The 19,635-nt window shown below is 30.3% G+C and overlaps 1 protein-coding gene and 1 pseudogene across 1 annotated transcript; one reads left to right on the top strand and one right to left on the bottom strand.

Annotated features, from left to right (window-relative positions):
- Positions 1-7,027: 7,027 nt before the first annotated feature.
- LOC111277458 (UPF0481 protein At3g47200-like) lies at positions 7,028-12,406 on the top strand. Its single transcript, XM_089763781.1, has 5 exons — positions 7,028-7,206; positions 7,339-7,452; positions 7,926-8,048; positions 8,960-9,088; positions 10,939-12,406. The coding sequence occupies exons 2-5, from the start codon at positions 7,342-7,344 to the stop codon at positions 12,295-12,297; spliced, it is 1,722 nt and encodes a 573-aa protein (XP_089619907.1). The 5' UTR covers positions 7,028-7,206; positions 7,339-7,341; the 3' UTR covers positions 12,298-12,406.
- Positions 12,407-14,712: 2,306 nt separating this feature from the next.
- Positions 14,713-16,090, bottom strand: LOC149518124 (UPF0481 protein At3g47200-like; annotated as a pseudogene).
- Positions 16,091-19,635: the final 3,545 nt, after the last annotated feature.

Here is a 19,635-nt window from a genome sequence, read left to right as displayed (position 1 = left end):
AAAGAACATATGACACCATGAATAGAATAAGAGAAAATACTAAAAAAAATCTAATTCACACAGGGCCCAGCAATAATCCTTGACCGCAATTAGAGTATGAAGAATAGAAAATAGAGAGAATAGGCTAATTTAAATTTAAATTTAAATTTTTGCTAGAATTTATGTAATTTTACTGAGTGTGTGCCATTTAATTTGCAATATCAAACTCAACCACTTCTATATATCTATACATTATTTAAAAGTTATCCCTGACTCCCCAACTTCCCAATTTTCCTATCCACCTCAGTAATATCTTTTAAAAATTGGGGTTAAATTGAGGGAAATTTTGGTTTACATCTTTTTCGATCTCTCCTCTCCTCAACTCTTTTCCTCTACTCAGACCCTTTCATTCTTTTCGTTCCTCTGTTAGTGGTGTCACCACCATCTCTTCCACTATCGTGGTTACCGTTTCTGTTGAAGGCTTTAAATATGCCAGAAGGGGAGGAAGGTTGAGAAAAGGACCCGAGGAATCCGAGGTCAAATCCAAACACTCGAGAAACGTAGCACCAGAGATTTCATCAAAGTTGAAAAACAAGTGGAGAGACAGTAGTCTGGGAGTGATGATCTCGATGATGTATAAATTATGCAAAAAAATCACTCAAAAGTCAAAATTGATACTATTTGTTGATAAGCAGTTGCTAGGATAATTGATTGCTTTTGCTTAGCAACTGATGGAGCAATCGATTGCCCTTATTTATTTCATTTCAAATGTGATATGATCGTGTTTAAAATTATAAAAAATTATTTAAAACAGATGATTCTATTATCTTTTCTCTGAAGGTAGTTGTTATGTGATAGCTAACAATAGTAAATCACGTGACTCTGAGCAACGCGGCAGTCTTGAAATGTGAAGATGTGTAATTATCATGTAGACATACAATTATTAAAAATATGACAATTGTGTCCTCTTTTCTCTATAGGTTGTTGTTATGTCACAATCGACAATAGTACATCCCGTGACTCTCAGCAACGCGGTAGTCATAGTCAAAAAATGTGAAGATGTGACAATAGTACATCCCGTGACTCTCAGCAACGCGGTAGTCAAAAAATGTGAAGATGTGTAATTATCATATATAAAAATTTTATATATAAAAAATTAAATTATATCGGAAATAATAAAAAGATAAACACATACAAAAAGATCAAAAACTAAAATTATGTCGAAAAAATTACTCAAGCTCGGAAAGGCAAGATCGAATCCCATTTTGGAATGCCAAGAACCCTCTTTCCCTCTTTCTCTTCCCTTCGTTTATTATCTTTTTATTTCTTTTTCTCTTTAACAAAAACAAAAAAAAAAAAAAATTAAAATCCTAAACTACCACAAATCTAACGATATGCTACCTTCTCTTTTTTTTCTTCCTTTCTCTTTTTGCCTTTTTCTCCATAGTGTTAGGTAAAAAACATTTATTCAATCAAATAATTAATTAAATACATAAGAGATAAAAATTTAATATGATTCTATCTAATTGACGATAAAAAATATGATACATTAGTTATAAAGAATTATAAATATGTAAATCATTTTAACTGCTTATAACTAATACTCATAGGTCCTTTCAATTTTCTCTAGTCTTATGAAATATTTTTAACCCAAATAAATATATATCCCTTTACACCCATGCACCATACCTATATAGACCCTATTAGTCTCCTATTGTATATTCACAAACATTCAAACATACACACGCATAAGATGTAAATCTCCAGTGGTCTTATAGGGTGTCTACCCATAAAATCATACAACTCTCTTACATCTTTATAACCATACAAATTTGCCTATTAAGAATCATTTTTCTCTTAGAATTCTTCTTTTGCAAATCAAACATGCCTTTTACTAATCATTTTTCTTTTAAAATTTTTTTTTTGCAAGTTTTCTTGACCATCAAGTAATATCTAGCCAACCTCAAACAAATCTATTATGAGATTTGAATCACTATTCTCAACACATAGGCCATCGAAATCTTAGAAGGCTGAACTCTTTCTTTTCTCTCACTTCTTTCCTCTTTGATTTCTTAGGATTTTTTTTTCAATATGAATGCCAAGCAAAGTAGTTTTGGCCCTTACCCAAGTAAAAGAAAAAAAATAAAAATTATGTGTTTTTTTTACTTAATTAACCCTAAAATCATGTAGCAAAAATCAATTTAAATCTTAATAAATATATCCATTACCAAAATTATCTGTCAAATCAATCTTAATATCCTATCTTATCTATATAAAAATTGAGTTTTAAAATGCATCCGAACAGTTTTAATATATTGTTATTGATAGATTATCAGATACATCACTCCTTAATCAATTGGTGTGCGAATGCCGTTGAAAAAATCTAAGATAATTTTTTGGAGAGGCAACTGTCATAAGTGTTAAGAAAATGGGGTTCAACCCCATGTAATTTATTTTAGACCAATCAAAGGCCATGGGCCTTTATCTTTCTTTTTACACAGATCTCTAGCTACTTAATAAAAAGAGGTGGGGTTGCTTTAAAGTAGTGTTGCAAACCAAGAAGAGAAAGAAAAAAAGTAAAAAAAAAAGAAGAAAGGAGATTTGGTTGAATGAACCCATGGTCTAATTAAGCTGAAACTTTGTCAGCAAATTTATGATTCAGAGTTTTACATTTTGAATAGTAAAGATCGGGTTTGAAGCTTTCTAGGAATAAATTCATGGTGTATTTGTTGAGTCACCTATTTGGTGAAATTTCTCCAGTTGTTTCTCTAATTATTGATTAGCACTAGATTTAGCAAGAGAAAAACTTTGTATATCAATTATTTTATAGTGAAGATTTTTCTGGTGGTTCATGATTTTTTTCTTTATATTAAAAGGTTTTTCACGTAAATTTTAGTGTGTTTTATTTTTTTATTTTTTATTATTGATTATTATCTATTACTGTGAGTTTATTATGATATATCACTTCTTCGTTGTTGTGTTTATTACTTCAGGCCCAACAAGTGCTATCAGAGCAATGGTTATTTTGAGACAATGATACAAAAGTAACCCAATACAGAAGTAAATTCTATTAAGATCATTGAGGGTGATGCAAGTTTCATGATAAAATTGACATTATTAAATTATTCAATTTAGAAGCCTATGATAGAAGATCATTTATATTGTAAAGATTTATATGAGCTGATATTAGGTGATTCGACTAAATCAACAGATATGAAAAATGAAAGCTGAAAGAAATTAAGTAGAAAGACACTATCTACAATCAAAAAATGAGTTGATATCAACGTGTTTTATCATGTAGGCAATGTAGCGCAGAAGACAAATGCCTACATTGTTTGAAAAAAATTGGTAGCATTATATGAGAGAAAAACAGGTATAAATAAAGTTATACTTGTTAAAAAGCTTGTAACTTTACAGTACAGGGATAGACGATCGATTACAAAGTACTTGAGTGATTTTCAAGACATATTTAATCGGATAACTACTATGGAGCTTAAAATAGATGATGAAATGAAGGCATTATTTTCTTTTGAGTTCATTGCTAGATAGTTAAAATACTCTAGTTGTGACTGTTCTTAATTTAGCTCCTGATTACAAGATGACATTAGAGATGATAAAAGACGGTATACTTAATGAAAAAGTAAGATGAAAAGATGTAGACCATGAGAATCAAGCTCTGGTCACAAAAAACACGGGTAAAAACATCGACAGAGATCAAAACTCAAAAGGTCATAGTAAGTCTAACCATAGATCCAAGTCCAAAGATAAAGTAAAATATTTTTATTATGGTAAAACAGGTCATATAAAATAACACTGTAAAATCTTGAAGCAAGAGCAAAAAGATGAAAAAGGTAAGAGTTCAGATGATGGCAATATTGTAACAGTGAATTCATATAGTGATTCAGTTACTTTGATTTGTATACATGATAATTGTAATCATGTTGGTGATCCCGATATTAAGTGGATAGTTGACATAGGAGCAGCATATCATTGTGTTTCTAAAAGAGAGTTGTTTACAACTTACAAAGAAAGAGACTTTGGTTGCACCAAGATAAAAAATAAGAGTGTGTCACAAATTATTGAGATTGGTGATATTGTTGCACAAACTAGTACAAGCTACATGTTGACTTTGAGAGATATCAAATACATTTTGGATATGAGAATGAACTTGCTTGCTATTAATGTCCCTGATAGGAAAAGATATAAGAGTCAATAAAAGAATAGGCAGTTAAGCTTCTCAAAGGATCTATGATAACTGCAAGAAAAAAACTATGTTGCATAATATATAAGACATGGATACAATTGAATGGCAACCAAGTAAATTAGTTGAGGATGATACTTCAGCAAACTTGTGGCACAAGAGGTTGGCACACATGAGCGAGAAAGGGTTACAAATTTTGACAAGACAGTCTCTCATTTCTTTGACCAAAGATATGTTTCTCGATTTATGTAATTATTATTTGTTTGATAAGCATTGTAGAGTTTCTTTTCATAAGAGTTCTCAGAGAAAAGAAAATAGATTGAAATTGATTTATTTTGATATATGTGGTCCCATTGAGGTTGAGTTATTAGGTGGTGATAGAAATTTTGTTGCTTTTATTGATGATGCATCACGTAAGACTTAGGTGTATATATTAAAAAATAAAAGTAAGATATTTCAGTATTTTTAAAAATTTCATACCATGGTGAAAAAGATAGTAGGGTTACCCTTAAAGTGTATTTAGACTGATAATGGTAGAGAATACACATTCAAAGACTTTGAAGAGTACTATTCAAAGCATGAGATCATGCATGAGATGACAAAATCCAGAACACTACAGCATAATAGTGTAGCTGAAAGGATGAATCACACCATTATGAAAAAAGTTAGATGTACATTGAGGATGGCAAAATTACCAAAGTCATTCTTGGGTGAAACAGTTAACAAAGCTTGTTATTTACTTAACAAATCACCATCAGTTCTTTTAGGCTTTGACATTCCAGAAAGAGTGTGGACAGAAAACGATGCTTTATACTCTCATTTGAAAGTTTTGGGTGTAAAGTATTCATATATGTGCCGAAAGAATAGATGTCAAAGCTTGATAGTTAAGTCACACAATATATGTTTGTAGAATATGATGATGAGAAATTTGACTACAGGGTATGTAATCCAGTGAAGAGAAAGACAGTAAGAAGCAGAGATGTGATCTTTCATGAAAAAAAATTATAACAGACTTTGAGAAAAATGAGAAGACTACACGGGTTACTATTGAATGTGATGTTTTAACACTAACAATAGTTTCACAGAAAATAGCCACATATGGTAGAAATGAGCAAAAAATAAAATTTGAAGATATGAATGAGCCAGTCATAGTTAGTGATGAGCCAGATGCAATAAGTTTTGAGCAGGGAGAGCAATCTTCTCTACCTAAAAATGTTGAGCAGGGGGAGCTACCTTCGACATTAGATGATATAGAGTCTTAGTCTAGGAGATCTACTACAGAGTGCAAGCTATTTATCAGGTATCCAAATTCAAATTTTATTTTAGTTACCAGTGAAGGTGAGCCAGAGAGCTTCCAAGATGTGTGGACAACTCCGGATAAAGAGCATTGATTAAAAGCAATGAAAGAAGAATTGAAATCATTGCGAAAAATGGTACTTATGATCTTATTAAACTTCTAAAAGGGAAGAGGCCATTAAAGAATAAATGGGTGTTCAAGTTGAAAAAAGATTGTAACAAACTAGTGAGGTACAAAGCTCGTTTGGTGGTAAAAAATTTTTCTCAAAAACCAAGCATCAATTTTGATGAGATCTTTGCTTCAGTTATGAATATGAGTTTCATTCGAGTGGTATTATAATTAGCAGCTAGTTTGAATCTTAAGCTTAAGCAACTTGATGTTAAAACTGCATTCTTGTATGGTGACTTATAAGAAGACATTTATATAAATTAGCATGAGAGTTTTGAAGTAAAAGGGAAATAACACTTAATTTATAAATTGAAGAAAAGCTTGTATGACTTGAAACAAGCTCTACGACAGTGATACAAGAAATTTGATTCTTTTATGGTAAGTCACAACTATAAAAAAATAGTAGCGGATCCTTGTGTGTATATCAAAAATTTTTTTAGTGACAACTTCATTATTTTTTTATTATATATTGATGATATATATATATATATATATATATATATATAGGATGAAGGATCATTGCTTTGAAATAAAACATAATGTCGATTTCCAATAATGGCAATGCCTAATAATGACATTCAATTGCTTTAAACAAATTCTCGATAGAATATAAAATCATGACAAGCATTCGACTTTTTTCCTGAGAGCATTTGATTGTTTTAGACAAATTTTCACACAAAATGTAAATTTCATCAGAGAAGTCCATTATATTTTTGAGTATTCGACTGCTATTGACAAAAGTTCAAATAAAATGTATGAATAACCTAAGCATTTAACTGCGACCTAATGAGTGATCGATTGCTCCTAAAAAGTAGTTGGTTACCTTAGAAAGCAATCCACTTCTCATGTATATAATTCGCAAAAAAATCACTCGAAACTCAAAATTGGTACTATTTGTTGATAAGCAGTTGTTAGGACAATCGATTGCTATTGCTTAGCAACTGATGGAGCAATCGATTGCTCTTATTTATTTCATTTCAAAATTAATGTGATCCTGTTTAAAGTTATAAAAAATTATTCAAAACAGACAATTCTATTATCTTTTCTCTAGAGGTTGTTGTTATGTCATAGCTGACAATAGTACATCACTTGACTCTTAGCAACGTGATGGTCATGAAATGTGAAGATATGTGATTATCATATAAACCTATAATTATTGAAGATCTGACAATTATGTTATCTTTTCTCTAAAGGTACTTTTGATAGCCGACAATAATGACTCAAAGGAATGCGGTAGTCATAAAATGTGAAGATGTGTAATTATCATGTAGACGTACAATTGTGGAAAATGTGACAATTGTGTCATCTTTTCTCTAAAAGTAGTTCACGTGACTCTGAGCAACGCGGTAGTCAAGAATTGTGAAGATGTGTAATTGTCATTTAGACATAATATTATTGAAAATGTGAAGTAATGTATCTGATGTCATTCATTCATATGTCATTATACATAAGGTGGGCATGGGTCGCCCACTCCAATATTTATAGGTGATCAGATACATCACTCTTTTATCACCACCAAATTTCACAAGCACAGCCACGATTCTGCTTTCCACTTTGACTGGTAAATCTTTAAAAAATTAGTGTTCATTCTTTCCATAGTAAACAAATTACAATTCATTCTTCAAGAGGTACTATTATCTTTCTCTTCAATTAATTCATTATAATGTATTGTCTATCCCATGTTTTTGTCCAGGTAATGGCTACAGATAACGTCAGCATTACAATAGACAACGACTTAGATGAAACTGAAATGTCGCTGCCGCCTGTGTTGCAGCATTCAATTATGAGTAGACCATCGTTCGAACAGGTAATTGAAAAGCCATGCTGCATATGAACCATAAGTAACCTTCATTTTGCTCTGCATCGTATAAATTAAGTGAAGCAAGGTTTATTCGGGTAAAATTCCTAAAAAGTTATTTGTATATAATAAAAGTCTAAGTTTTATTTAAATTTTAAAATAATTTAAGAATATTTTTAGTATTTTAGTGGCTTTGACCCTATTTGGTTTATCATAATTTTAAGTGTAAAAAATGAAATTAATTAAATTTAAAGAAATTTTTGATACATTAACATCTGAGTATTTTAATTCTACAAATGATATTAATTTAATGATACATATTTTATTTATTTTTTCGATAAATTTTTTAAATATATAAAAAAATATGTCATTATTTTAATTTTGTTTGTGAAATTAAAATGTCAATGTATAAAATATTTCACACTTTATTTTTTAAACACAATTACGTATTAATGTATTGTATATCCCATGTTTTTGTCCAGGAAATGGCTACAGATAACGTCAGAATTCGAATAGCCAACAACTCAGATGAAATTGAATCGTTGCCGCCGTCGCCGCCGCCTCCCCATCCGCCTGCGGCTCCGACTTGGAAATTTCCCATCGAGGTAATTGAAATCTAAGATAGAGTTAAAAGTGAATAATTATATGAAAAAATGGAATTGTAATCAATTAAAAAGCATAGAAAAATTATGTTTAATACTTGATTGCAGACCTTTATTCTTATTTGAGAAACTAAAAGTTAATTTAGTTTTTATTAATTTTGTTTTACTATAATTTAACCCTTATCACAAATTTCTTAATTTTAAAAATTTATAGATAATGATTTGTTGATAAATAAATAAATAAATAAATAATAATGTGATTTTAATACATCTTAATTTTAATGAGTAAAACTAAATTATGAAATCACATACAAATAAATAAAAATTTTTGAAAGGGCCATTTAATTTTATCATAAGATAGTTATTGGAAGAATCTAAAAATTTTGAGGGGTACATGGACCCTGTGGGCATGGCTATGAATAATCGATTGCCCGAACAGGTAATGGAAAAGCCCTGCTGCATATGAACCACGAGTTTGCTCTGCATCGTATAAATTAATTAATTAAGTGAAGCACGGTTTATTTGGGTAATATTCCCATTATAAAAGATTATTTGGATATAATAAAAGTATAGATTTATTTAAAATTTAAAATAATTTAAGAATATTTTTAGTATTTTAGTGGCTGTGACCCTATTTGATTTATCATAATTTTAAGTGTAAAAAATGAAATTAATTAAATTTAAAGAAAATTTTGATACATTAACATTTGAGTATTTTAATTCTACAAATGATATTAATTTAATGATACATATTTTATTTATTTTTTCGATAAATTTTTTAAATATATAAAAAAATATGTCATTATTTTAATTTTGTTTGTGAAATTAAAATGTCAATGTATAAAATATTTCACACTTTATTTTTTAAACACAATTACGTATTAATGTATTGTATATCCCATGTTTTTGTCCAGGTAATGGCTACAGATAACGTCAGCATTCCAATAGGCAACGACTTAGATGATACTGAAATGTCGCTGCTGCCGCCGCTGTTGCCGCCGGCGCCTTCGGCTTCGTCTTCGTCTTGTGAATTTCACAGGGAGGTAATTGAAATGCTCTGCTGTATACGAACCACAAATAACTTTCATTTCGCTCACCTAAATTAGCTTTATGTATGTAGTGACGGATATTAATAATTGATTTGGAGGGAGTAAATTAATATATATTAAATTTAAAATTTTTTTATAGAATACATTTTATTATATTATTAATATATATATATGCAAGTAATATATTAACAAAATATACATGTTTTCCAAATTATAAATTTTATCAATTATAAATCAATATATAAAAAAATATAATACATTAAATAAATAACTCTATTTAAAACACCGAGAACAAAACTTGAAACCGATTGGAGACCGCCGCCTCTTTCCTTTGGTAGATTTTCAAGAGACTCTCCGCAATTGCCTGAATTAGCCGCCTGCCTTCGCTATCCCAGACGACCTTCTTCCTGTCCTCTAACAATATCCAAAAAAGTAAAACCCAAGTCGAGACCTCAAAGAAGAATTCCCCGCCCGGAAATTTCCTTTTCCTTTTTACTGTTTGTGTTTGATTGTGCTATTTTCAGATAATTGTGTATCGTGGATTGTGGTTGTCGATCGAAGGTCTTTGGGTGGATTTGGTTTTGCTGTGAAAATCAATTTTTTTTGGGTTGTCGACTTTGCGGCTTTAACTTCTGGGTTGGGTCCTTATTTTTTATTTTGACAATTGTTTGCTGTGCTGGGGCTGTTCGTTGTTGCTGATTTTTTTTTTTTTTTATCATTGAGGCTGTATGTATTGATTCTGTTTGGGTGCCGATTCTATTTCTGCTTGTTGATGATTTCCTGCTCGGTTTGTGGAAGGGTTCGGTTCTGGGTCGACTTGTTTCAATTCTTTGCTTCTGGGTAGAGGCTTCTCGGTAGAATTGCTTGTTGGCTCTATGTTGCCTTTGTTAAATTGCTGTTGACTAGAAAATCAAACTTGAATGCCAAATTTCTCTTTGCGTCGAATTGCTCTTGATTATTGCTTCTTGCTTGTTGCTTGATGCCTGATTTGCAGACTTGATTTTGCTTGTCTTGGTCTGCTTTTGTTGGCTATATTGCCCGAATGTGCTTGTCTGCTTCTGTTGAATTGCTGGTTGGTTTGAATGCTTATTTTTTGTTGATTCTTGCTTCTGGCTTGAATCGCTTCTTCGATTGATTTCTATCTCTGGCCTTTGCTCGTGACTCTCTGTTTTGCTTGATTTTCTGCCGCTTGTTTGTTTTTGATAGATTCGATCTTGGTTAACTCTAGATTTCTTTCCGAAGATGTCTCGGTCATTAATTCAAAATCTTAAGAAAAATCAAGATCTTCACAAAGAATCCCACTTTTTCTGTTTTGGCTTTTCTGACTTTTTTTTTCATGACCAAATTAAAACTAAAAATAAAATTAAAATCGAAATCTAAAACAAAAATCAAAATTAAAATTTGGGCTTCTAACTCTTGGATCAAAAATTCATCTTTTGTATTAAAGCTCAATTGTATAATCAAACTAAAATTTGAAATATAATTAATTTCGAAAAAATCTTAAGATGAAATGAGATGTTTATATATGAATAAAAAGAAAAACGAAAAAAAAAAAAGTAGGAAAGAAGATGAAGAATAAAAAGGAGTAGAAATGGGTGTGAGATTGAAAAGTACTTTGTCAGAGGTTAAGTAATTATATATAAGAATATTTTTGTAATAAAAAAATTAGGGTATAAATAATAATAAAGAATAGAAGCTTCCTTATATAATTTATTTTCAAGAAAAAGAAAGTGTTGTTTACTTAAATTTTAATGCAATTATTTTAACAATTTCAAATCTTGAAAAATGCATTTTATAAAATGATCGCTTATTAAAAATCACTGCATGTGCCACCTTTTTAACAGATGATAGACCCAAATAGTTGGATTATTATTAGACTGCCTAATCGACTACGTGAAGTAAATGCGGAAGCCTATAAACCAAATGTGATTTCAATCGGTCCCTATGGAGGTAATCGTTATGGGGAACTCACGGTGGCAATGGAAGTTGTCAAAGAGAATTGCTACAGAAGGTTCATTGAGAAAACCAAGCGTGATCGCCGCGAATTTAAAGAGGCCATGAGATCAATATTAGAAGGAGTTAAAAAATGCTACCAAGATGCCGGTCGCCCTAATTTACCAGTAAACTGGCTGGTCCGCGATGGATTTTTTATTGTTTGGCTAATACTGGGGAATTACCCAGAAGAAAATTTTTGCCAACTTGGACGGATTCAAACTGAAATTCGGTATGATTTGTTACTGTTCGAAAATCAGCTTCCTTTCTTTGTGCTTTTCGATCTATATAGAATGATAAATCCAGAGCGTGAAGATGCTGGCAGAATAACGTCAGAGGGTGAAGATGCTCTTGATAAGTTCGCTCGTTTAGCTCTTTCTTTATTCACAAAAGGGGCGCAAAGACCAGCGATGTGGTCTGAAAAGTACTATCCCACATACAGAGACACGAATGATATCAAGCATCTTCTGGGCTTAGTACATGCTACTTGCCTTCCTTCAGTTCAAGGAAGAGAAAGCCACCTTCTGTTTAAACAACAAGCAGAAGCAAAATCAAAAGCAGAAGCAGAAGCAGAATCAAAAGCAGAAGCAGAAGCAGAAGCAAAAGAACCAAAATCCCAACGCTCATGGAAATTCATACGCTGTGCAACAGAGCTGGAAGAGGCAGGAATCAAGTTCTTTGGTGAGAAGGTGCAAGATAAGAAGAATAAATCAGGGGTAGAGAGCTTGTTCGATATAGAATTTACAGATGATACAAAAGTACTGAAGATTCCAACCTTCCACGTTGACGATAATACGGAGCGTATCTTGCGAAATTTAATGGCCTACGAACAATCCATCCCAAGTTCGGAACCAACTTACGTTTGTGATTATGTGACGTTCATGGATAACCTCATCAACACAGGCAGGGATGTGCAATTACTCTGTAACTGTGGAGTTATTGATAATTGGTTAGGAGATGATGAAGCAGTTGCCCAAATGTTTAACAAACTTCGCAAACACATTTACTCGTACGATGACTTCTACTATGCGGAGATATTTGGTAAGGTGAATGAGCATTGCCAGAGAAAATGGAACAAATGGAAGGCAACATTGAAGAGAGATTATTTTAACTCGCCCTGGTCGCTCATTTCCTTTCTTGCTGCTGTTCTCTTGCTCCTATTTACCGCGATACAAACTTTATTTTCGGTTCTTTCTTATGTTCATCAGTAAGTCTTAAGTTTTCTTAAGTTTCCATGGTTGATAGGAGGCAGGGGAAGTACTAAAAGCTCATGTTAGTGAGCTATTACATATAATAAAATAAATATTTGACTGCTGCCAACAGCCTTGTACGTGTATTAATTAGATAGCTGTTTGTACGTGTATTAATTAATTGTGTAATTGTTTCGATGGATTAATGCTTATTCTCTGGTTTCCTAGTAATAGAATTTGTTTAACTTGTGTTGCCAAAAATCATATGTTTTAATTACAGCGCTTTCTGTCGCCATGATCACTCTGATATTTTTTCAAGGGATTGATGAATATGTAACTTCCTTTTATCTTTCAACCCAAATCTTATTGCTATCAATCGTTTTCATAGGTTTTTTCCTTGAAATTGTGAGCATTGACTTTAACCAAATTTTTTTTGTTTTGGGACAATTCAAGTTGTATTGACGAATTTTCTTCCAATGGTACACATCTCTCAATGTCGAAAGGTTTTTATTAAGTGGCAAAAGATATTTGGGTGTTATCAAATAATTTTGGACTAAGCACATTTGAAAGTTGTTGAAGACCTAGTCACTATATTATTTTAGTATTAGTTTCATAGACTAATTATAATTATAACTTTTTTTATACTTACAATTTCATAAAAAAAAAAACTTAGGAAAGTTTGAAGAGTTTTTTCCTATATGCAGGTGCTCAATCTTATTTCCCAAACTAGAGTAATTTTAAATTTAATTCTCAAAATAAATTACTTTGTACACATGTAATCCACATCATCATAAATAAATGACAAGTCATACCAACAAAATAAAAATTCTCCCAAAAATTCACAATTGAAAGGAAAAAAAAATCCTTTAATCCTCTTCAAAAAAATTAGGGTTTTTTTCCTACTCCTTTCTCCTTTGTCAAATGAGTTTCTTTTGACATTCTTGGGTTATCCAAAATTAAAAGCAAAAGCAGAAGCAATACTTATTCAAACGCAAAAGAAAAGCTCAAGGCTTTTATTAAAGCAGCAGAAGCAGAAGCAAAAGCAAAGGGATTAATATTCGCGTGACTCAAACGCTGTGGAGTGCAACAGAGCTGGAGGAAAAAGGCTCATGGAAATTCATACGCTGTGCAACACAGCTGGAAGAGGCAGGAATCAACTTCGTAAAGAAAGGTAAGGAGGGGAAAGTTAAGAACGGGGAGAAGGAGCAAGTTAAAAGCTTGTTCGATGTAGACTTCACAAAAGATGCGAAACTGAAGATTCCAACCTTGACGATAATACAGAGCGTATCTTGCATAATTTCTTGGCCTATGAACCATTTATCCCAAGTTTGGAACCAACTTACATACGCTTTTGATTACGTGGAGTTCATGGATAAGCTCATCAACTCAGGAAAGGACATACAAATACTCCGCAAACATGGAATTATTGATAATTTGATGAAGCAGTTGCCCCAAACGTTTAACAAAATTCTTGACTCTACTTACTCGTCAAATGACTTCCACTATGAGAAGATAAGTGGTAATTAAGGTGAACGAGCAATATTGCCAGAAAAGATGGAACAAATGGAAGGCATCATTGAAGAAAGATTATTTCAACTCGCCCTAGTCGCCCATTTCCTTTCTCGCTGCACTTGTCTTGCTCCTACTTGCCGTGCTACAAACTATATTTTCAGTTCTTTCTTATGTACATCAGTGAGTGCAATGTTTCTTTTGCTTAATTTGCAGACTGGAGGCAGGGTGCTGTGAAGTGAAGCCAAGTGATCTATCAAGTACTGTAAACTAAATAAGTTTTTGGCTTCCCTGTAAGATATAATTAATGTCTTATGTTTGTAATTAGTAATTTCTTATGGTTTGTGCGTTTATATACTTCTTGATTTGATATATCTGGTAAGGTGTGATTATTTGCAATTAGTATATTAATTGTGGAATAAATTTTTTTTAAGTTTTAATTTGATCTTTTTATTATTTCAATTTTGTTGTTTTAGTCCTTTTACTCCAAATTTCTTAAATTTGGTCCTAACATTTTTATTAAATATTAATTTAAGAACAATTGATAACAAGAATTCGTTTTCTATATATAATTGGTGAAGTTTTTAAAATTTACAAACAGCATTAATAATGACCATATTAATAATTTTTTATTATATTATTTTTTTCTTTTTAATATACCTAAGAGTGCATGTGACAACCGTTATTCCTATTGCTAGTGTCTAAAAGTGCGTGAAAAAATTTTTCTTGATGAAAATGTTAAGATTTTGCCTTTAATTTAGTGGCATAATATTTTGGTGATGACATTGCATGTTGAGAAACTAAAAATTATCATATTTTATTTTAATTAAATAGTAATTAATATTTTTTAAAAATTCTAAAAGATTATTTTTAAATATTTTATTCATAATAATTTCTTTAACTTGTTACATGTGGTTAAAATAAAATTCATTTAAGAAATGCCAACAAGGTTTGAATGAGAGTAAGCACAACCACCATAAAAGCAGCGACAGTTCCAGTTCCTTGCCAAAGATTGGTGAAATACACACGCTTCAGAATTGCTAGATTCTCCTTGCAGAATGTTGTAATTATGTGCTTCCCAGCATTTTTGTAATACTTGTTTAGTCGATTCCCTGTTTCCCGGTAGCAAGCAGCAGGCTCGCCAACTCCCTGCATAAGTTTCTCAATCATACCTGCCAATGTTTTACTGGGATTTATTCTGCTAACGATAATTCCCTCGCTTTCACCGTCTTTGCTTAAAACCCCCTTGTCTATTAACAAATCTACATCTTTGTCAGTTCTAATGAGATAATTCATTAGTTCTATGTGAGCACAAACACAGGTTTCACCTGGATAGTGGCACATGTCCAAGGCCATCTTGTTGCGAATATAAGCTTCAGTGTTGGAGTGGACATTCAATTTTAGGATTTTAAGCTTTTTCCCTTCACATTCTATATCTAGCCAGCTTGCACTTTGATTATTTACAGCTTTAAGCTCAACACCAGCGTCATGCAACATTGTCGCACTAACCACTGATTCAGTTTTTCTTTTTTGGGCCATGGATAGATCTGAATTTGAGGCGCAATTTCTGACCAGATGGCATCTTAACAAACCGGTGAAGTGTTTAGGATTTATGTATCCTCGAACCTTTTATCTCATGGAATATCAAAGTAGAGGCAAGCATGATAACGAAAGGGAAAAGCAGAGACAGGGGCAGCACAAGAATCAAATTTGTCTTCACGAGGAAGTTACAATATAACTTGTACAGTTCTTCAAGAACAAACAAAGGGATCTGATCTTCAAGTAAGAGCAAGTCCCTCCGAAGACCTGCTGACCACGTTCCTTTTAATAAGAAGTCTTTGATTCCCAACTCTTTTGCATTTTCCTTCTCATAGTTCCTCTATAAGAGCTCGACGATAAAGAGTGCATCATAAAATATCATCACTAAAATGTCATCGTCAATGATGGATAATGCTTCATAACAGTTGAGAATTGCTTTTTCCTTGTGTTCAACGAAGCTCCAAAAATCTTCCAATGTCTTAGTCGAAGTCCTTTCACAAAATTTCTTTTGATAGCTCAATTTATACTTTGCCATTTTAGCCAAAAAAATTTTTCTGTAATGAAGAGGGCCTATTGAAATTAATTGAGGAGTATAGGCTTTTTCATTTCCTTGACGAATGTTCTTGGGGACCTCGTAGATAAACCCTTCCTCCGACCCAAGCTCCAAATCATCATCATTATCTTCTGAGTCATCGTTTGCTGGATCTTTCTTTTTCCCAAATAATGGAGCGTCGATGGCGCGTAATGGATCCCACCTCGGTGGCATTTGCTCGATCTCCTTTTCATGTAAACAAAAGTCAAACTGACTATTTAGCAACGGAATCAAATCCTGAGTATTCTCAATTTCTCTCCTAGGCCTAGTTGCTCTGATATGAGTTATTGTTTGTAATATTTGGTTCTTGGCCAGCATTCGGACAACCACAAAAATTATGGTATTATTACTTAAAACTTAGAATCTTAAGGGCATTGTAAATTTGGATCAAAAGAAAAAAAATAGTGCTTTATATATGATTGTTCAATGAACCAACATCCTGGTAGGCAGCTAAAGCACGTTTTCCATAAAAATCACCAATATAGTTTGTAAAGACAGGATTGATTTTTTCACCCAAAAAAAAAAGATAGGATTAATTATGTTCTCAGTAATTATTACCAACTGTTATTTAATTGAACTAACCCATATGCTTATCCTCTAGCAGTTCTAATGATGCTAATAAGAAGAAAAAAAATTCGAAACAAGAAAAAAAAAAGATTGTGGGGAGCAGGAGGAGGATATATATAGTACTATTAGCTTATTAATTTTCCAATTTTCTTTCATAAAGGAAGAACACTAAGATTTTAACTCAACTCCCATCTTCTGACATCACTTGAGCTAAGTTAAAGTGAGATGCCTATTAGTTGACCGAATTTGATTTCAAAGTTTCATTTTGAATGAAAAAAAATATGTTGCATCCAAAATTTAATTTAATTAATTTATACAATTATTGTTAAAAAAATTAAAATCTAATCTAATAAAATTCAAATTCAAATCTTAACATTTATAATCTATTTTTTTTTAATTTTTAGACTGTGATTATGTAAAATAAATATATTGTTTTAAATAACATGAAAAATGATAATATTTTGATAACACAAAAGCGATCATAGAGAATGTTAAAAGTTTCAGTGACAGGAAAACAAATGGCCTTTAGCTTCCAAGACTAAACTTCGCTGGAGCCCGGAATTACAAATAGAGAGAGATGGAAGGGAAGACTAGCTCACGGACTAGAAAAGTTTTTTGAAGTTGGGAAAAGGAAGAGCGCCTATAATCTAATATATATATATATCTTATTACATCATATAAAGTTACATGATAAAAATTATTTACATGAATACTTAGGTGAATAATCTTTTTTAATGACATATAGAATAATACTTATATTTTTTATTTTTATCAAATAAATTTTTTAATAAATTATTTAAATTGAATATTTTAGATAATTTTTTAAATGATATCAAAATCAATCTAAGATTAAAATATCTGCATAAAATTTGAATTCAAATATATTAAATCATAATTTATCTTTTCTTTTTAAATTTAATGATAGTTTTAAATATATATACTAAATAAAATTTTATTTTCTTTCAAATAATTCTATTTAATAAATTATTTAAATTTAATAATTTTTAAATAATTATTTAAATTCAAATCAAAATCTATCAAAAATTGAAAATTATGTAATAGATTATTTAAATTTAATACTTTTAGATAAGTTAATGAATTATTGACTAGAAATCATATATTTTTAAAGTAATAAAAGCTTACATCTTTATATAAAAATATGAGATATTTGAATGTTGATAAAAAAGTTAAATAAAAATATGTTTTTGTTTTGAAAACAAATATAATGTTTTATTTATGTTCTAATTCAAATATTTTTATATTATATATTTGGTTAATTGATTTGTTTCTCTTTAGTCCATAACTTCTTTAAATTTTGCTTAGATTGATTATAATTAGCTTTTTATATTATATATATTTTTGGTTTTATTTATTTCTTCAATGTTTTTATTCTCTATTAATTTATAAACATATTTGCTCTTATTATTGTATATCTTAAATCTTGACAAATTAATTTGTAAATTTATATTCTCTATTTTCTTTTGCTATATTTTTTATTATTGAATTTATTTGTCTACAATGGATGTTATGAGAAGAATAATGATCACTACTATATCTAACTCACAAAAAATACTATCAATTTATGTTAAAACTGATTAAAATAAAAAAAATTTCAAAAAAGATTTTTAAGCATAACATAAAGAATCATTATTTTCATTTTATCTAAAAAATAACTTTATTTTGTTGACATATATAGAGATAATTATCAGCCCAATATATTTGTGTATTAATTACTTGAAGTATGTCAAAAATAAGAACTACTAAAAAACAAATGGTTATGACCAAATTAATAATTGTAATTTGTTATTCAATCAAATATATATACACACAATCAACATTATGATAAAAACATTTATTAATCTTAACTATTTGAATATTAATTCTTGATTTTTTATCAAACAAGAAAAAAGTGGTAGTAAAATTTTTAGTATTTAGCAAATGAATTGAAGAAAATATTTTAAAAAAAGATTTTTATAATTTTTGAAAATTTACAAAAGTTTAGCTTCTTTTAGATGAACATTATTATTTATAATATATTATCTTTAAATTATTATTTAATTGTAACTTAATATTTATAAATATATAATTATTTATTAGATCAATAATTAAAAATTAAATTTAAAATTATATAAAAAATTAATAAAAAATCTCGTGCATTATATGGGTTAAAAAAAGCTAGTGTATATATATATATATATAATGATATGGAATAAATCCTAATCTAATTATTTTTTAACTGATACGTGGTCAAAACACCAATATTATAAATGTTGATGACTAAAAACAATTTATAAAATTTAAAAACTTAAATCGATCAACGATAATCCAATAAAATATATACTTTCTTCAAAAACTTCAACCCACATGATTTTAAAAACAATTATTAAAGCCATTAACATGCAACTAAACATTCAATCACATAAATACATATTTATCTTTCTATTATCACATAAAGTAGTGTAATAGATAAATAGATACATAAGTATCAATTGGTGTTTTAAAATTTTTTTTTATGAATATATATTATTTAGGTAAAAAAGCATCACTTCTAAAATAAAATATCATATCTAAAGAATAAAAGTTTTTAATTTTCAACAATTGAATTCAAAAGCTAAAACTATGATATTCAAATGTCACAAAACAAAATTTCTCACAAAACATGTAATCTTGCGGAGCATTCTATTGTCAACCTTAGGGCATTTGATTGTCCTAAACAAAATTTTAAACAACGTGAAAAAAGCAATTGACTGCCAGTTATTCTTGCTAGTTTCATTTCAAAGTCTATTTGTATTTTTTAAACTTTATTTATTTAACACAAATGCAAATTATATGTATTTTTATCGGTTATTTTATAAAAAAACACTTAATAAACACCTTTAAAAAATGTATTTCGGTAATATATTCAATATCTAGCCATTTCTACCACCGTACACCATCATATTTGGGGAAGCGGAGACTATCACTGCACCCGAACACTAAGCTAAAAATCCCAACCCCTTTGAACACTCATCATCAACACCAAATCCCAAAACCTGGTCATCCAGATCATCGCTTACATTGGTACTATCAATCTAAGGGAAAATTCAGCCAACACTCACAACACAAAAAACCAACAAAAAAGAAAAGGGAAAAAACAAAATAGAGAAGGAGTT

The sequence above is a fragment of the Durio zibethinus genome, chromosome 7 (assembly GCF_047325235.1).
Source record: "Durio zibethinus cultivar Kanyao isolate XHJ-2024 chromosome 7, ASM4732523v1, whole genome shotgun sequence".
NCBI lineage: Eukaryota > Viridiplantae > Streptophyta > Magnoliopsida > Malvales > Malvaceae > Durio > Durio zibethinus.
The sequence above is the reverse complement of the archived record's forward strand: the minus strand, read 5'-3'. Positions and strand labels throughout refer to the sequence as shown.